Source organism: Kogia breviceps, chromosome 1 (genome assembly GCF_026419965.1).
Source record: "Kogia breviceps isolate mKogBre1 chromosome 1, mKogBre1 haplotype 1, whole genome shotgun sequence".
Lineage (NCBI taxonomy): Eukaryota > Metazoa > Chordata > Mammalia > Artiodactyla > Physeteridae > Kogia > Kogia breviceps.
Window position 1 is genome coordinate 49,245,378 of NC_081310.1, and position 16,452 is coordinate 49,261,829.

Here is a 16,452-nt window from a genome sequence, read left to right on the forward strand (position 1 = left end):
ATGTCTTCCCGTTGTTATGCCTATTTTTTGTGATGACAGTTGGTTGCCTCAGGTTCTCAGCCAAGAAAGAGAGTCTCGTTCGTTATCAAATTCAGGAGAGGGAGAGGCTGTGAAGACACCTAATTTAATGTTTTAATTTTTAATTTCTAAAATACATAAAAGATATATTGTTAAATATCTTTAGCATTTAAGATTTCTTTTTTAAAATCAGGTACCACTGTAGGAAGAGTGTAGCTGAATTTTAGGAAGGCATCTGACATCTTTTATGATATCCTTATAGACTTGATAGGGAAATATTATCTAGATTTATCACAGGAATATTGATTATTGGATCAAATATTAATGTGCAACAGATTTCTATCCTGTTGATTTACTTAGAATATTTGAGAAGAAAATTAAAAGAACTACTGAAAGTTTAGGTTGATCTATATTAGAAAGAACATAAAGCTATTCCTAGGAGAAAATATTTCAGAAACAGGAGGAGGAGAGAAGAAAAACAAGAGCCAGTGGAGGAAGTTAAGAATGTGTTTTGAGGAGTTTGGGTGAAGGTGTAGCGATTTGGGGGCAGAGATTTGCCTGGAAGTGTAAGACATGAAAATAATTCCCCTTTGGCATTTTTAAAGGAGACTTCAGTAAACATTTAAATGTCTTATTGAGATATATTTAGATATCAAACTGGTGTTTATTCTGAAAGTGACACGGTTCAAGAAACTGGCCAGTGGCAGCTCACCTTTAGAGAAGTCACATGTATGTCCAGGCTTTCATGATTATTTTCTCTTTGTGGGCAGGAGTTGGTTCCTAATGTTGTCTTATGCAACGGCATTCTGTGGCAGTTTTACAGAGCTGGTAGTATGAAGGGGTCTTAGCTGCTGTCTATGAACTGTTGCAAGCAGGGCTGGAGCACAGTATATGGGTGTCATGTGCAGGCTAACAATTTTGTACCTTTCCATTGCTGATTCAGTGCTATCAAGTGAGAAGAAACAATAAAAATTGTATACTCAGGGAATTCCTTGGTGGTCCAGTAGTTAGGACTCTGTGCTTTCACTGCCAAGGGCACGGGTTCCATCCCTGGTCGGGGAACTAAGATCCCACAAGATGTGCGGTGGCAAAAAAAAAAAAAAAAAAAAAAAAAATTGTATACTTCATTCTTATATCCAAAATGAGTGATTAATGTGACTTCTCTAAACAAAACAACACATGTTTAACTTTAAGTGCTTAAACTTTAGATAACAAACCGGTTATTCCTTGTAAATAGGAAGATACCATGCATGATTTGGATGCAGAATTTCAGCCATCTGTACCTGACCATCCTAGAGAACTGTCAGTTGGTTAGTCCCAGAGCTGTTGATGTGGCCAAGCGGAAGCTCCAGAAGGACTCAAACCAAGAGGGCAAGCTCCATGTAGAGCCGTGCCTGGGACATGGTGGGAATTGGACAAATACATATTGCATGAATGAACAGAGATTGGTTAGCCCAGAGTGGACCTCTTTCTTCAGTTATGTCAGGAGTTATCTGTAGGAAACATGACCTGCTTGACACCATGTTTTCTCATTATTCCACTCGTTTCTGCACTCCCGATAGACTGGCTCCCCGAACAGCTTCTCTGTTGGCCACCTTCTTGTGGCGTGCTATCTATGAGAATTCTCCTCAATGCACAGTGGAGTGTACACTAGTCTTTTCTAAGAAATATTAGGCACAGTAGTTATATAAGCTACTACACAGTATCCATTGCACTATGAGTGTGACCCTGGGGAAAGCAGCAGAATTGACAGAGAGGGAAGATTTGAGCTAAATATCTCCCCCAAACGCTAATCTAAGTGAGATTTCTTCTACTGTACTTCTTTTTCTTTTTAAGTTTTATTTATTTAATTAATTTATTTTTGGCTGCGTTGGGTCTTCGTTGCTGCACGCGGGCTTTCTCTAGTTGTGGCGAGCGGGGACTACTCTTTGTTGTGGTGCACAGGCTTCTCATTGCGTTGGCTTCTCTTGTCGTGGAGTACGGGCTGTAGGAGTACAGGCTGTAGGCGCGCGGGCTTCAGTAGTTTTGGCTTGCGGGCTCTATAGCACAGGCTCAGTAGTTGTAGTGCACGGGCTTAGTTGCTCCGTGGCATGTGGGATCTTCCTGGACCAGGGCCTGAACCCATGTCCCCTGCATTGGCAGGTGGATTCTTAACCACTGCACCACCAGGGAAGCCCCTACCATACTTCTTTTTCTCAGATTTTAAAGCCAGTAATGCATTTGGTGTAATTATAAATTAATGTGTTTCTTAACTTCTCACAGAAATTATATGAAATTTTGGAAACCAACAAACAAGATGCTGTCAAAGAACTAGGTAAGTAGTTGGAAGATCTAATTTCCTGAAATCACACCTTATCATCCCATAATTTAACCAAAGGAAGACAAGTTCATGCTTTCATTCAATCATTCACTCATTCGTTTATTCATTCAATAAGCATTTATTGAACCCATTTAATGGGCCAGGTGTACATAAAGTGTAGATCCTGGTGGGAAGTGTGAGCATGTCAATAGATAATTGCAGAAAGTTAGAGGAGTTCTATTATTTGCTATGGAAGCATAAAAGAAAAAATGAAGAGTGCAGAAAGTGTATTAAGGTGGCAAGATCAGATTCCTTAAGGCAGTGGTCCCCAACCTATTTGGCACCAGGGACCAGTTTCTTGGAAAACAATTTTTCCACAGATGGGGGTTGGAGGGATGGTTTCAGGATGATTCAATTGCATTACATTTATTGTGCACTTTATTTCTATTATTATTACATTGTGTTGCTTATGTCCAGTCTACTCCATAATCTCATTTTGGTGGCTGTCACTGAAGAAAACCCTGCTTCACAAAGATAGGATGTTGGAAATGGAAGCAGGCTTTTCAGTGCTTTTGTGGCAGTCTCAGGGTATTCTGCCTTGACTTTAATCCAGAACATATGGAGATTTGAAGTTGTCTCAAGCATACTTTTAAGACCACCATCATTTGCGACCTCAAGCAGTTGATCCTCTTCTAGCACAGACAAAGTCGATTCACCTGGCTTATTCACAAATGGGTCGCAGATCCATTCCTTCTCAGTTCGGGGGTCTTTTGTGGTTGAGAAGTAATGCTCAAACTCTTTTGAAAGCTGAGGTAGGTGATCATGCACCAGGTGGGAGAAAGTAGGCCCTGTCTCAGTCTATTTCAAAATCTCTGCTATGTTTAAAGCATGTCAAAAATCCCAGGGTTCCCTCGTCGTCCGCATAATTCCAGTTTGGCTTTGAATGCAGCCACTTTATCTGCCGACTTGAACACAGTTGTCATTCTCCCCTGAAGTGACAGATTGAGTTCGTCGAGCAGGTTGAATATGTCACACAGGTAAGCAAGTTTTGCGACCCATTCTGTGTAACTGAAATATGCTGCCAGTGGACTGTTTTTCTAAAAGAAATCTCTGGAGTGGCTCTCGTAACTCAAAAACTCTGGCCAGTGATCTACCTTGAGAAAGCCATCTCACTTCTTTGTATAAGAGAAGACGTGTGTGCTCTGCGTCCATCTCCTCACAGAGCTGCGTGAACAGATGTGAGTTAAGGACATGTACTTTAATGTAATTGATAATTTTAATCATATCCTGCAAAACGTTGTTAAGTTCAGCTGACGTTTTTAAGCTAGCCAGCATTTCTCTGTGGATGACACAGTGCGTAGACTCACATTTGGAAGCGACCTCTTTGACCCGAGTAGTGAAACCAGAAAGATGTCTAGTCATGGCAGCCGTTCCATCCATGCATATACTAGCACAAAATGACCAATTCAGTTTTCCTGATATGTAATCAGAGACTTGAATAGTTCTGCAGCTGTGGTGTTGGTTGGCAGCAAAAGTGCACATAACATATCCTTATGCACATCCTCCTGAAATATATATCGCACAAAAACAAGCATTGTTGCCTTGGTGTCAACATCAGTAGACTCGTCAACCTGGATTGTGTACCACAGTGACTCATTAATCCTCTCTAACAATTGTGCCTCACTAACCTCTGCTATTTTACCAATTCATCTAGTTATGGTGCTAGCCGAAAGAGGAACACGTGTCACCTTTTGAACTGCAGCCTCTCCTAAAAGTTCATGACAAGTGTCCTTAGCAGCAGGCAGGATCAACTCTTCACCAATAGTGAAGGGCTTCTTAGCTTTAGCAATGTGGTTAGCCACTAAGAATGATGCTCTCAGTGCAGACACATTTGATGAAATGGTGGCCTTCAATAATTGCTTCTGTTCTTCATGTTCACACTTTTTTCTTTTGAAAACTCCAAAGGCTTGTCTTTTATTGCAGCATGCTTGGTCTCCATGTGGCAAAGCAGTTTTGAAGGTTTCATAGTTTCTTTGGATAGCAGGTCGCCACATATTATGAAAAGTGGGCTTGGAGAATGTAAATCACCTGTTGTAATGAACCTATAATTTAAGTAAGACTCTTGATATTTTCTTTTCTGTTTTTTTTTAATTTTTAAAGTTTTTTTGGAGTATAATCACTTTACAATGTTGTGTTAGTTTCTGTTGTACAATGAAGTAAATCAGTTATATGTATACCTATATCCCCTCCCTCTTGGTCCCCCTCCCCGTTCCACCCATCTAGGTTGTCACAGAGCATGGAGCTGAGCTCCCTGTACCATACAGCAGGTTCCCACTAGCAATCTATTTTACACATGGTAGCATATTTATGTCAAACCTAATCTCCCAATTCGTCCCATCCTCCCCTTCCCGCGCCGTGTCCATATGTCTGTTCTCTACGTCTACATCTATATTCCTGCCCTGAAAATAGGTTCATCTGTACCATTTTTTTGGAATGCACATATATGTGTTACTATACAATATTTGTTTTTCTCTTTCTGGCTTACTTCACTCTGTATGACAGACTCTAGGTCCATCCACATCTCTGCAAATGACCCAATTTTGTTCCTTTTTATGGCTGAGTAATATTCCATTGTATATATGTACTGCATCTTCTTTATTCATTCATTTGTTGTTGGACATTTAGGTTGTTTCCATGTCCTGGCTATTATAAATAGTGCTGCAATGAACATTGGGGTACATGTGTCCTTTTTTAAAAAAATTTTATTTAAATTTATTTATTTTTGACTACGTTGGGTCTTTATTGCTGCATGCAGTCTTTTCTCTAGTTGCGGTGAGTGGGGGCTACTCTTCACTGCAGTGCGCCGGTTTCTCATTGTGGTGGCTTCTCGTTGCGGAGCATGGGCTCTAGGCACGTGGGCTTCAGTAGTTGTGGCACATGGGATTCAGTAGTTGTGGCACATGGGCTTCAGAGCACAGGCTCAGGAGTTGTGCACAGGCTTAGTTGCTCTGTGGCATGTCGGATCTTCCTGGACCAGGACTTGAACCCTTGTCCCTTGCATTGGCAGGCAGATTCTTAACCACTGCACCACCAAGGAAGCCCCCATATGTCATTTTGAATTATGGTATTCTCAGGGTATATGCCCAGTAGTGGGATTAGTGGGTCATATGGTAGTTCTGTTTATAGTTTTTTAAGGAACCTGCATACTGCTCTCCACAGTAGCTGTATCAATTTACATTCCCACCAACAGTGCAAAAATGTTCCCTTTTCTCCACACCCTCTCCATCATTTATTGTGTGTAGATTTTTTGATGATGGCCATTCTGACCAGTGTGAGGTGATACTTCATTGTAGTTTTGATTTGCATTTCTCTAATAATTAGTGATGTTGAGATCTTTTCATGTGCCTCTTGGCCATCTGTATGTCTTCTTTGGAGATATGTCTATTTAGGTCTTCCACCCAGTTTTTACTTGAATTGTTTGTTCTTTTGATATTGAGCTCCATGAGCTCTTTGTATATTTTGGAGATGAATCCTTTGTTCATTGCTTTGTTTACAAATATTGTCTCCCATTCTGAGGGTTGTCTTTTCATCTTGTTTATGGCTTCCTTTGCTGTGCAAAAGCTTTTAAGTTTAATTAGGTCCCATTTGTTTATTTTTGTTTTTATTTTCATTACTCTAGGAGGTGGATCGAAAAAGATCTTGCTGTGGTTTATCTCAAAGAGTGTTTTTCCTATGTTTTCCTATAAGAGTTTTATAGTGTCCAATCTTACATTTAGTTCTTTAATCGATTTTGAGTTTATTTTTGTGTATGGTGGTGGGGAATGTTCTAATTTCATTCTTTTACATGTAGCTGTCCAGTTTTCCCAGCATCAATTATTGAAGTGGCTGTGTTTTCTCCATTTTATGTTCTTGCCTCCTTTGTCATAAATTAGGTGACCATAGATGTGTGAGTTTATCTCTGGACTTTCTGTCCTGTACCACTGATATATATTTCTGGTTTTGTGCCAGTACCATACTGTCTTAATTGCTGTAGCTTTGTAGTGTAGTTTGAAGTAAGGGAGCCTGATTCCTCCAGCTGCATTTTTCCTTCTCAATATTACTTTGGCTATTCAGGGTCTTTTGTGTTTCCATATAAACTGTAAAATTTTTTGTTCTAATTCTGTGAAGAATGCCATTGATAGTTTGATAGGGATTGCATTGAATCTGTAGATTTCTTTCAGTAGTATTGCTGTCTTCACAATATTGATTCTTCCAATCCAAGAACATGGTATATTTCTCCATCTGTTTATGTCATCGTTGTTTTCTTTCATCAGTGTTGTATAGTTTTCTGAGTACAAGTCTTTTGCCTCCTTAGGTAGGTTTATTCCTAGGTATTTTATTATTTTTTTTGCAATGGTAAATGGGATTGTTTCCTTAATTTCTCTTTCAGATTTTTTGTTTTTAGTGTATAGGAATGCCAGAGATTTCTGTGCATTAATTTTGTATCCTGCAACCTTACCAAATTCATTGATTATTTCTAGTAGTATTCTGGTGGTATCTTTAGGATTATCTATGTGTAGTATCTTGTCATCTGCAAACAGTGACAGTTTTACTACTTCTTTTCCAGTTTGGATTCCTTTTATTTCCTTGTCTTCTCTGATTGCTGTGGCTAGGACTTCCAAAACTATGTTGAATAAGAGTGGCGAGAGTAGACATCCTTGTCTTCTTCCTGATCTTAAAGGAAATGCTTTCAGTTATTCACCATTGAGAATGATGTTTGCTGTGGGTTTGTTGTATGTGGCCTTTATTATGTTGAGGTAGGTTCCCTCTATGCCCATTTTCTAGAGTTTTCATCATAAATCGGTATTGAATTTTGTCAAAAGCTTTTTCTGCCTCTATTGAGATGATCATATGCTTTTTATTCCTTAATTTGTTAATATGGTGTATCGCATTGATTGATTTGCATATATTGAAGAATCCTCGCATCCCAGGGATAAATCCCACTTGATTATGGTGTATGATCCTTTTAATGTGTTGTTGGATTCTGTTTGCTAGTATTTTGTTGAGGATTTTTGCATCTATGTTCATCAGTGATATTGGTCTCTAATTTTCTTTTTTTGTGATATCTTTGTCTTGTTTTGGTTATCAGGGTGATGGTGGCCTTGTAGAACGAATTTGGGAGTGTTCCTCCCTCTGCATTCTTTTGGAAGACTTTGAGAAGGATGGGTGTTAGCTCTTCTCTAAATGTTTGATAGAATTCACCTGTGAAGCCATCTGGTCCTGGACTTTTGTTTGTTGGAAGATTTAAAATTACAGTTTCAATTTCTTTACTTGTGATAGGTCTGTTTATATTTTCTAATTCTTCCTGGTTCAGTCTTGGAAAATTGTACCTTCCCAAGAATTTGTCCATTTTCTCGTGGTTGTCCAGTTGATTGGCATAACATTTGTAGTAGTCTCTTATAATCCTTTGTATTTCTGCAGTGTCAGTTGTGATTTCTCCTTTTTCATTTCTAATTTTATTGATTTGCGTCCACTCTCTTTTTTTCTTAATGAGTCTGGCTAAAGGTTTATCAGTTTTGTTTACCTTCTCAAAGATCCAACTTTCAGTTTTATTGATCTTTGCTATTGTTTTCTTCATTTGTATTTCATTTATTTCTGCTCTCATCTTTATGATTTCTTTCCATCTACTGACTTTGGGTTTTGTTTGTTCTTCTTTCTCTAGTTTCTTTAAGTGTAAGGTTAGATTGTTTATTTGAGTTTTTTCTTATTTCTTGAGGTGAGATTGAATTGCTATAAACTTCCCTCTTAGAACTGCTTTTGCTGCATCCCATAGGTTTTGGGTGGTCCTGTTTTTGTTGTCATTTGTTTCTATGTATTTTTAAATTTCTTCTGTGGTCTCTTGGTTATGTAGTAGTGCATGTTTAGCCTCCATATTTTTGTATTTTTTACAGTTTTTTTCCCTGTAATTGATTTCTAATCTCATAGCGTTGTGGTAAGAAAATATGCTTCATATCTACATATATACACTACCAAGTGTAAAATAATTAGCTAGTGGGAAGCAGCATAGTATAGAGAGATCAGCTGAGTGCCTTCCGATGACCTAGAGAGGTGGGGTAGGGAGGGTGGGAGGGAGGCTCAAGAAGGAGGGAATATGGGGATACATGTATGCATACGGCTGATTCACTCTGTAGTACAACAGAAACTAACACAGTTTTGTGAAGCAATTATACTCCAATAAAGATCTGTTTAAAAAAAAAAGAAAGAAATGATGCTTGATACGCTTTCAATTTTCTTAAATTTTCCCAGGCTTTATTTGTGACCCAAGAGATGATCTGTCCTGGAGAATCTTCCATGTGCACTTGAGAAGAAAGTGTATTCTTCCACTGTCAGGTGGAATGTCATATAAATATCAGTTAAATCTTTCTGGTCTGTTGTGTCATTTAAAGCTTGTGTCTTCTTATTTATTTTCTGTTTGGATGGTCTGTCCATTGGTGTAAGTGTGATGTTAAAGTCCCCCACTATTATTGTGTTAACATCGATTTCCCCTTTTGTGGCTGTTAGCATTTGCCTTATGTATTGAGGTGCTTCTATGTTGGGTGCATAGATATTTATAATTGTTATATCTTCATCTTGGATTGATCCCTTGATCATTATGTAGTGTCCTTCCTTAACTCTTGTAACAGTCTTTATTTTAAAGTCTATTTTATCTGATATGCGTATTGCTACTCCAGTTTTCTTTTGATTTCTATTTTAATGGAATATCTTTTTCCATTCCTTCACTTTGAGTCTGTATGTGTCTCTAGGTCTGAAGTGGGTTTCTCATAGACAGCATATTTATGGGTCTTGTTTTTGTATCCATTCAGCGAGCCTGTGTCTTTGGTTGGAGCATTTAATCCATTTACATTCAAGGTTATTATCTATGTGTATGTTCCTATCACCATTTTCTTAATTGTTTTGGGTTTGTTTTTGTGGGTCATTTTCATCTCTTGTGTTTCCCACCTAGTGAAGTTTCTTTAGCATTTGTTGTAAAGCTGGTTTGGTGGTGCTGAATTCTCTTAGCTTTTACTTATCTATAAAGCTTTTGATTTCTCCATCAAATCTGAATTGAGATCCTTGCTGGGTAGAGTAATCTTGGTTGTAGGTTTTTCTCTTTCATCGCTTTTAGTATATCCTGCCACTCCCTTCTGGCCTGCAGAGTGTCTGCTGAAAAATCAGCTGATAACCTTATGGGGATTCCTTTTTATATTATTTTTGGTTTTTCTCTTGCTGCTCTTAATATTTTTTCTTTGAATTTAATTTTTGTTAGTTTGATTAATATGTGTCTTGGTGTGTTTTTCTTAGGGTTTATCCTGTATGACACTCTCTGCACTTCCTGGACTTGAGTGACTATTTCCTTTCCCATGTTTGGGAAGTTTTCACCTATAATCTCTTCAAATATTTTCTCAGACTCTTTGTTTTTCTCTTCTTCTGGGAACCCTATAATTTGAATGTTGGTGAGTTTAGTGTTGTCCCAGAGGTCTCTGAGATTGTCTTCAATTATTTTTATTGTTTTTTCTTTATTCTGCTCCTCAGCAGTTATTTCCACCATTCTGTCTTCTAGGTCACTTATTCATTCTTCTACCTCATTTATTCTGCTCTTGATTCCCTCTAGTGTATTTTTCATTTCAATTATTTTGTTGTTCATCTCTGTTTGTTCTTTAGTTCTTCTAGATCTTTGTTAAACATTTCTCTTATTTTCTCAATCTGTGCCTCCATTCTATTTCCAAGATTTTGGGTCATCTTTACTATCATTACTCTTAATTCTTTTTCAGGTAGATTGCCTATTTCCTCTTCATTTATTTGGTCTTGTAGGTTTTTACCTTGGTCCTTCATCTGTGACATATATTTTTATCATCTCATTGTTTTTTTTCTGATGGGTGGTATTTTGTTCCTGTCTTATTGGTTGTTTGGCCTGAGATTCCAGCACTGGAGTTTGTAGGCTGTTAGATAGAGCTGGGTTTTGTAGCCAAGATGAGAACCTCCAGGAGACCTCACTCTGATGAATATTCCCTGGGGTCTGAGGTTCTCTGTTAGTCCTGTGGTTTAGACTTGAGAGTTCCCACTGCAGGAGCTCAGGCCCGACCCCTGGCTCGTGAATCAAGATCCTGCAAGCCTTGCAGGGTGGAAAAGGAAAAAAAAAAAAAGGTGCAGAACAATAGCAAAGAGTAAAACAGAAAATAAGATTAGAAAACTAACAGATATGTTAGAAAAAATAAAAATATAGATGAAACAACAACTAGAAGTTGAAACAGAATGACAATAGTGAAAAAGAGGAGGAAAAAAAGGGGAAAAGGCCTTGGCTGTTTGGGGTGGGGCTTAGGCAGGGGCAGGGTTTAGGTGGTTGGCGGGACCTATGCTTAGGACCCACAGGGCCTGAAAAGGCCCTAGGGGGGTGGGGGGCGTGGGGGTTAGGCTCAATGTGGCAGGAGGGGCCCAGGAGTGCCTCTGGCCTTGGAGGGCAGAGGACCAGGTCCAGGACCCCAGCAGGCTCCCTGGGCACCAGTGGGTCGGGGAAACGCTAGGCATGTTCCCCCCAATCCTCTGATCCCAGAGGGTCCCTTCCCATTGGCCTCTCTTCTTCTACCCCCCACCCCATGCCCCTAGGACCCCCGCAGCTGAAGGGAGCCTTGGAGGCAGAGGATCAGGCACAGGAGCAGGCTTCCTGGGGCCCGAGTGTGTGGGGAAAACTCCCACAGTACTTCTCCTGATCTTCCAATCCCAGAGGGCCCCTCCCTGTCCACTTCTCCTTTTCGTCCCTCCCCACCTCCCAGGACCAATGTCATTCAGAGGGGCCCTTGGAGGGTGAAGGACTCAGCCTGGAAGCCCAGCAGGCTTCTTGTGGGCCTATTGGGCAGGGAAAGCACTAGGTGTGGTTCCCCCTGATCCTCTGCATCCCTGAGGGTCCCTGCAGGCATGGGAACCCCTCCCCTCTCCCAGCCACCCCTCAGCGATGCTGGTCCTGTCCGGCCTCCACTTCTCCTTCCCCCTCACTCCCCCCATGTCCTATCCAGTCGCTCAGGGGTTCCTCCTGCCTCCTTGGGCATCGAGTTCCCCCACCAGTGTCCGGCAGGCACCCTAGTTGTGGGGAGACATGAACTCCACGTCCTCCCATGCTGCCATCTTGACTCTGCCCCCCCACCCCCAGTATTTTCTTTTAAATGCAGCTTTGTTTATGTTGGCAGTCTTAGAGTCTTCTGCTCTATCATCATTGGGTCTTTACCCCTTTTCAAAGAAGCTCTCCAGTGATGCTTGTTTCTTATTCATTTTGGCTAGGGTTAGCTTGTGGGCTTACCAAAACTGTGATTGAGACAAGTGCGGAGTGTAGGAAAGAGGTGCAGATGGAGGTGGAGAATAAAATACTGGGCAAAAAAATAAAATAAAATAACGGGCGGGCCATGCACGGCCTAAAATAACTGTCGGATTCTGACTTAAAGCCTGCCCCCAGATGCAGCTGTACAATTGAAGTACGTCAACTCACTTGCCACTATAAAGCCTGCCACCAGATGCAGCTTAATTGTCACTTGCCACTCATTGATAGGGTTTTGATTTGAGTCTGCAAGCAATTGATTTATTATGGTCTCTGTGCATTCAAACCTCTCTGCTAATGATAATCTGTATTTGCAGCCGCTCCCCAGCACTAGTGTCACCGCCTCAGCTCTACCTCAGATCATCAGGCATTGGATTCTCATAAGGAGCACACAACCTAGATCTGTTGCATGCGTTGTTCACAGTAGGGTTCACACTTGTATGAGAATCTAATGCCGCTACTGATCTGACAGGAGGTGGAGCTCAGGCAGTAATGCAAGTGATGGGGAGCGACTGTAAATACAGATGAAGCTTTGCTCACTCACCCGCCGCTCACCTCCTGCTGTGTGGCCTGGTTCCTAACAGGCCACTGATTGGTACTGTTCCATGGCCCAGGGGTTGGGGACACCTGCCTTAAGGTTGTAAGAAAAAGACACATGAAGATTACCTTTGACAGAGGGTGTTGTTTTTGTTTTGCTTTACTTTGCAAAGGAATGTGGAGTTGCAAGGGATGTCATTTCTTGAGCATCTGCAGTCACTCTGCTGGAGTTGAAACGTACAGGGGAGTCCTAGGATTTTATACAAAACTTCTCGGGTCTGTTTTTCTCATATGGGGGCTGTGGGCCAAGCTCTCAGTGTGTGCAAAAGTAACTAGTAGAGAGCCTGGCATATGGTAACATCCTAACAAATGGACTTTATTGTAAAAGAAATAAAGCAAAACCAGTTTGTATTCATAACCATATTGTAAGATGCCATATGGATTTATGAGGGTCATACTTTCCACATCAAAATTGAAAGAACATGGTCTAATGAACGAAACTGTAAGTTTGGAGACAATAGGTCAGAATATTTTGGCAGTGTCTCAGTAAATCCAGGACCCATTGTTTCCATATATGTATTAAGCAGATTTTTATTTCCGTGCTTTTAAAGATTAGGGGCTTAGGAGTTGCTGTCTTATGTTTTAGATCACTATGGAATATTACGAAGTTTTCTTGATTCAGTCATGTGGAAGGGAGTGCCTGTTCCTGTGTGGTTACTGCAACCTATTACTGAATGCTAATTATATCAGGAATTGTGTTAATGGCTTTATATGCATTATTTCATTTAATCCGTATAATTGCTCCATGAGGCAAATACTATTATCATCTTCATTTTATAGATAATGAAACTGAGGCTTAGAAAGGTTAACTCCCCTGAGGTCCTATGGTTGGTAAGTGGTGAGCTAGACCTCAAGCCCAGGTGTATCAGGCACTAAAACCTATGTTCTCCACCATGCTGTCCTTCATTTCACTGCTCAGCTGATTTCAGTTAAAAAATGATTGAGTACCTTCCAGATGTCAGGCATTGTGCTCAAGGTTAGGATTACAAGGATGAAGCAGATGCAGTTTAAGCCTTGACTCCCAGTCAATCTCTTGACTTCTCATGCTTGTTAAAGAGGAAAAATATGAGATTTGATCTCAGAAAGACCCACCAGTGAAAGTCCAGGGGCACTTTTATTCAGTCATTTGTTCATCCACCCACCAAAAATTATATAATATGGAGGATGAGACAAATAAGGAAAAACAATAATATTACAATGTAATGAGTTCATAATGTAGATATGTAGGAGATACCATGGGAATAAGATGGAGTGATTTTCTCTTAGCTGGTGAAGGAAGGCTTTTTTCAATTCTCTCATCCGTAAAATAAAGATGAAAATAACTTTAGTCCTACTGGTCTCACAAGTTCTATATGAGACAGGAAAGAAAGGATATTGTGTAAATACTTTGGAAATTATAAACTATTATGCAAATATTTGTTATTATTGTGGTTATTGAACTGTTTGCTTACTGATAATTTTATTTGCTTCAGGACTCATAGAGCATGAGGGTCGTGATGTTGTCATTGCTTTGAAGACTAAGCAGGCAATCCGGAACGTGATTGCTAAAGCTCTGAAAAGCCTCACCTTTCTTTGGTCAAGAGGAATTATTGATAAACATGAGGGCATTGAGATGAATAAGGTAAGAAAGCAATTTTCCATATTGCCGGATTCCATAAGCGGAATACTCAAGCCTGCAGTGCTACTCTAGCAGAGTGTAATTAGTGAGGGAGATTGGGAAAAGGGTGAGTCATGACAGTTGTAAACTTTGTAGTTGCCTAAGTCTTTGTTAATGCCAATGGCAACTAGTGCCAGCACTACGTGGTTCACTCCATGTCAAAACCACTTGGTTGCAAGTAACAGAACCAGTCTGAGCTAGGTTTAGCAAAGAAATGGAGTTGGAGGATTTATTATAAGGACACAGAACACTTTACAGATCCCATGGTAACCAGACCCCATGGCCAGGCCTCAGGAAGGGACTTGAACAATGACCTAGAAGGCATTCAGATTCTCCATTTCTTATCAGGGTTGCCCCTCTGTGGAATCTTCTTTTGGCTCCCTCTACAAAGTCATTAGATTTTTCTGCCTGTCTATCCATTGGTGGAATATGTAGCGCCCAGGTCCACCAGCTGTGGCAAGGGAGGTGGTAATTTCATAATGTTAACATAGACAGAAGGGGACCGTCGTGTGTGTGTGTGTGTGTGTGTGTGTGTGTGTGTGTGTATGTGTGTGTGTGTGTTGGTGAAGATCAGGGAGGGAACAGTCCTGAGAGGAACAGGAAAGACACCCTAAGTGGTTAGCTGATAAATGGACTTTTGAGAAATTATAAATTTGCAAAAAAAATTAGGAACATAAGACAGAGGAAAAAATGTTTAATGTTTAATCCTACCACTCACTTCTACCATCTAGACTGCAAATTGTGAAAATAGGAAAGTTTTTTTTCTATTCTGTACAAGGGTCTATTGGCTTCCTAGAATAAAGAAGAGAAATGGAAGTTCTGGTCCCACATTCTGCCTGTGTATTCCCAAGGATAAGCTGCTCGTGGGTGTCACATTCTTTTCCTTGTCACTGATCCCTTTCAGCCACAGGCCACATGGACTGTGCTTCTGGATATTTCCTGCACATAGTCCCTCTCCATGGCCCCAGAAGGGAAGTGGGCATGGGACAGGCCAGCTTTCCCTGTTATAGCTCTACCTCATTAGTCTCTATAAGGTCATGGCACAGGACTAAATGGGTAATATGATTTCTCCTTAGTGTCTGTCAAAGGGACGAAAAAGACCACTTTACAGTATTCTTCAAGTTACACCTCTGTGCACATTGTGTTTTGTATTTTTGTATATTGTTCCCCTCTTACTTTGGATATTGTATAAGATTCAATTGAATGCTTGATACCCATTAGTTAAAATAAATAAATAATAGCCCTTATGAAGAGTCTTATTTTTTCCTATATGTTTATTTAGAAAGGTAATGGGTAAATCAATCATTCAACAGTTATTTATTGAATGCCTACTAACTGTCTAATTGTCAGCTAAAGAGATATAATTATCAATCCCAGGTCATAAAAAGCTAGGTAAATCTAGTCAGTTTAACTGAGTAAATATTTGTTGAACACCTACTACATGCCATGGGGTCTGAAAAGTCCATGGACTCTTCCTCTTTTTTTCATTTAGTCACTTATTCAGCCAATCAACAAAAGTTACATGTAACAGATAACTAAAAATAATAATACTACAATGTAATGAGTTCCATAAGGGAGATTTGTAAGAGATACCATGGGAATAAGGCAGATAAGTGATTATCTCTTACCCGGTGGAGGGAGTCAGAGAAGGCTTCTATGAGGCTACAAAACTAGAAATATATCCTCCAAAATTAGAAAAACTTAGAGAAGCAAATTATTCACATGAAAAAAATTTGAGAGAAAGTGGCATTAAATCATATGGTATCAACTGTGAATTTTAGATAATTTGAGTTTAAGATAGGGTAGACTACAACTGTTAATTGAATTATAAAAATGATAAATTCAATATGAGTTAATATACTAGTGGAAATAGTAATAAAGATAGTAATAAGGGGGAGAATAGGGACAAAAAAAGGTTAGAGGACAATTTAAATAGGGTGAGAGAAGCTCTGAGTCAAAATGATGGTTAGATTTGCATAACAGTATTTTATTTAGATTTCCTTCATTTTTACCTAATGTCCCTTTTCTGTTACAGGATCTGATCACCATTATTTTGATTGTTTCTTTTAGGTGCTTCTTGCAAAAATAAAATCACTGAATAACTTTCCAATGGCAATTCCACCCCCTACTCCTGACAAATATCTTCATAATATCATTTGGCTAGAAAATAAAGATGTTCTCATTGAGTTCTTCAAGGTAAAGATTCTGTCTTCTATTCTAGCTCAGGTTCAATGATAATTGTTTTTCATTTTTTCCACTCCCTAATGCAAGATTAACAAAAAAACTTATCCAAAGCAAGAATCCTTTAATGGCCAGTGAAGGGTAAGTCAAAATAGAGGTTTTCCCTAATGCAAGATTAACAAAAAAACTTATCCAAAGCAAGAATCCTTTAATGGCCAGTGAAGGGTAAGTCAAAATAGAGGCCTAGAAAACCCCAGAAGAGTAGATTTCATTTTGAGACTAAAGGGCAAAGATATCTTTTATAATTGCTTATCTGCTTAGGAGGAGTTATCTATGTTACCTGATTATTACCAATTCCATCTTAGCCTCTGTGCC

At 39.7% G+C, this 16,452-nt stretch overlaps 1 protein-coding gene across 1 annotated transcript in view; it reads left to right on the plus strand.

Annotated features, from left to right (window-relative positions):
* The window catches only part of SLC9C2 (solute carrier family 9 member C2 (putative)), a 155,387-nt gene that overhangs the window by 110,964 nt on the left and 27,971 nt on the right, over positions 1-16,452 (plus strand). The window contains exons 24-26 of the mRNA XM_059040828.2: positions 2,281-2,332; positions 13,712-13,860; positions 15,967-16,092. Of these exons, the coding sequence (XP_058896811.2) occupies positions 2,281-2,332; positions 13,712-13,860; positions 15,967-16,092 (327 nt within the window). The remainder of the gene's footprint in view (positions 1-2,280; positions 2,333-13,711; positions 13,861-15,966; positions 16,093-16,452) is intronic.